The 2,835-nt window shown below is 33.0% G+C and overlaps 1 protein-coding gene across 1 annotated transcript; it reads right to left on the reverse strand.

The window, feature by feature from the left end:
* Positions 1-483: 483 nt before the first annotated feature.
* Positions 484-2,228, reverse strand: LOC143573615 (galactinol synthase 2-like). The gene is made up of 2 exons (XM_077058446.1): positions 1,784-2,228; positions 484-1,159 (listed from the first exon to the last, which is right to left on the reverse strand). The coding sequence occupies exons 1-2, from the start codon at positions 2,117-2,119 to the stop codon at positions 491-493; spliced, it is 1,005 nt and encodes a 334-aa protein (XP_076914561.1). The 5' UTR covers positions 2,120-2,228; the 3' UTR covers positions 484-490.
* Positions 2,229-2,835: the final 607 nt, after the last annotated feature.

Consider the following 2,835-nt stretch of genomic DNA (forward strand, 5'->3'; position numbering starts at 1 on the left):
AACATGATAAACCTCATTAATTAACTTATTTTTTCAACTGCATATGGTTATCTTCCAAAAAACAAACTTTACAACGTTCTGATAGTACTTTTAGTGTTAAACATGATGTTTAACATTAAAATTACTAAGAGAATGTTTGTCAAGTTGGTTTTAATGATCTTTATATTTCAATAATATTTATATACAATAAAATTAGTATGTGTTTTAACGTTTGAACAATTGAACCTTTATCCATAACATTTAAGACATTCCACATATATACATATAAATAGGAAATTTTCATTAATAATATGGTGAAAATCCCAGTAATTACAAACTTATACAACCCCACAATAAAACCTCACAAATAGAAAAAAAATCCCAACCCACTATTGCATTTAGTTACTAGTTTTCCCAGCATTTAGTTACTAGTTTTCTTAACTCATGTAAGTTTTTTGAGAAACACGAACACGATAAAAAAAAAACATTAAAAATATCATATATATAGTCTCTAAGCCGCTGATGGGGCAGTGATGTAATGCCTACCACTCTTAGTCACCGCCGCCGGCTTATCCACCGCCGTCAACTGCGTAGTCGCCCCAGAAATCCTCCAATAATCCAACGTCTCGTCGTTGTAAATCTCCCACCACTTGGCCACCAGCATCTTAATATCTTCCCTATCCATATTCTTCTCTTCCCCAGTGTACCTCCACGGCTTCGACCCATCAGCACAATAATGCACAACCTTCACCTTCTCAAGGTCAAAGTTCTCCGGGTGACGCCACAACATGGCCAATATTAAGTTATACTCAGTTGGAAGAGGCTTGTAAATATCCTTAAAAAACATGTTTAGGAAATCTTGTTCAGCGAATAACGTAGGAGGGGTGGTTTTAACGGATTGTAAGAGATCGTGGTAGGTGTTGAGATTGGGTTCGAACACGAACATGCCCGCGTTGAAGTAGAGTGGTGGTTTGGGGCCTAAGTGTTCTGGCCACTGGACTTTATCTGGTGTTTGTTGGCAGTAGCCGATTTTGTATTGTGGGCTGTTCTTCCAGTTTGGTTCGCAGTAACAGTCCATGACCGCGTAGAAGTGGCCGTCTGGTAAGTCGAACAAGTGGTCTATGTTGTCGAACACTTGTATGTCGCCATCTAGGTAGATCATTTTGCTATACTCCACAAACTGCAAAATAATGTATATTAATTAATAAATAGTTATCAAACAATATGCACACAAGGATACAAGAAAATAATTAAACATCATGTGTGTGAAAAATCCGGTGGAACATAAATTATAGTGAAACATAATAAAAAAAATCATTTTTGCATTCTATGTTCATTTATGTACATATATAAATATCATATAATATTATTATTAATATATATGTGTGGGTAAAATGTATAAAATAATTATATATTAATTAACAAGTAAGTTAGGATTATTTTCCTAGGTGCTAGGTATATAACTTGTGTACATGTATTATGTATGTATATATGTATGTAAAAATCACAATTTTTTAAAAAATATAGCAATTGATTAGAAACTAAACAATTTAATTTCTCTTTTTTCTTATATTAATTTAGTGCTAGTTGATTATCTAACCTTTGTATAGATATGTGCGTATATATTGCAAGAAAAATGAGTTCAACTAAATGGCCTTTTAAGGTATTGCCGTTTATTTTCATGCATGCAAAATAAATTTCTATATTTTGAAAGGAAATTTAAACTTCAAATATTCCTCATACACACAACTTTAAAATTTTTTATATAAAATTATGAATACCATAACTATTTTCAAAATATTACCTCCCAAATACGGAGTTTGGAGTAATTAATAACATAATACGCCATCGCAAACTGCGTCTGGTTTTCCGGTGGGTACAACGGTTCAATCTCCCGAATAATACACCCTTGGGAGATCAACTTTTGTCGATGATCCATGGGAACATCAGGAAGCATTGCTACCACAAGAGGGTATATTGACTTGGCCTTACGGAGACCCTTGGCTAGAGCCACCACACCTTTCCAGTAGTCACCGTTTCCGGCTAAAAAGGTGACATAGGCACGGCGAGGCAGGGTCTTGGTCTTGACCAGACCGGATGAGAGTCCGTTTGTGGTGGTTCTTGGAACTGGTGGAGCCATGATGGTTATAGTGATTGGTGTGTGAAGAGTGAGACGGTGTTTGTGGTTATGGTTTGTAGAGAATATTCAAGTTTGTTTTTGAATGGTTTGTTGGTGATATGAAGGTTGGGTGGTTTAGGGTTTATATAGAGATTGAGCACATGAGAAAACTGAAAACTGCCAAAAATAAATGAATTAATTAATATAAATAGTAATTTTAATATTAAATTGGAATATACTAAATTTATTCCAATTTAGGTTTACTACTGGATAAAATTTGACTATGTTGTATTTCTTAACCTGTAAATTTTTTTATATTTTTTTAAATATTAAGTTGTAAACTTATAAAACTGCATATTAGTCTTTTCTTTTCTTTTCTTTTCTAAACTAATATATTTATATAATACTATAAAATTTCACTAAATTTTTGTAAGCTCATTATATTAATATATAAATAATAAAGTCTCTAGACGTGTGTATGAATTACAAGAACGTTCATTGGATTTCTGGTACTTCTTTTTAAATTAACACTATCATGTGTGAATTGGGTGTAATTATGCGTAGTTGAGCTTCTGAACTGATTAAACATGATGATTGTTAAGGTTTGAGATCTTAAAAGTAAAAGTTTGAAACTTAGCTAGCTCAATGGAATATTTTCATAGTGATGGTTTCCTGCTTGATTGTATATTCTGGGGTGAGTTAGAGGTTGTTTGGTAGAGTCTGAATTTGAATCATTA

This window comes from Bidens hawaiensis, unplaced genomic scaffold, assembly GCF_021521415.1.
Source record: "Bidens hawaiensis isolate Kalapana, Puna unplaced genomic scaffold, B.hawaiensis_p1.1 tig00026599_1, whole genome shotgun sequence".
Lineage (NCBI taxonomy): Eukaryota > Viridiplantae > Streptophyta > Magnoliopsida > Asterales > Asteraceae > Bidens > Bidens hawaiensis.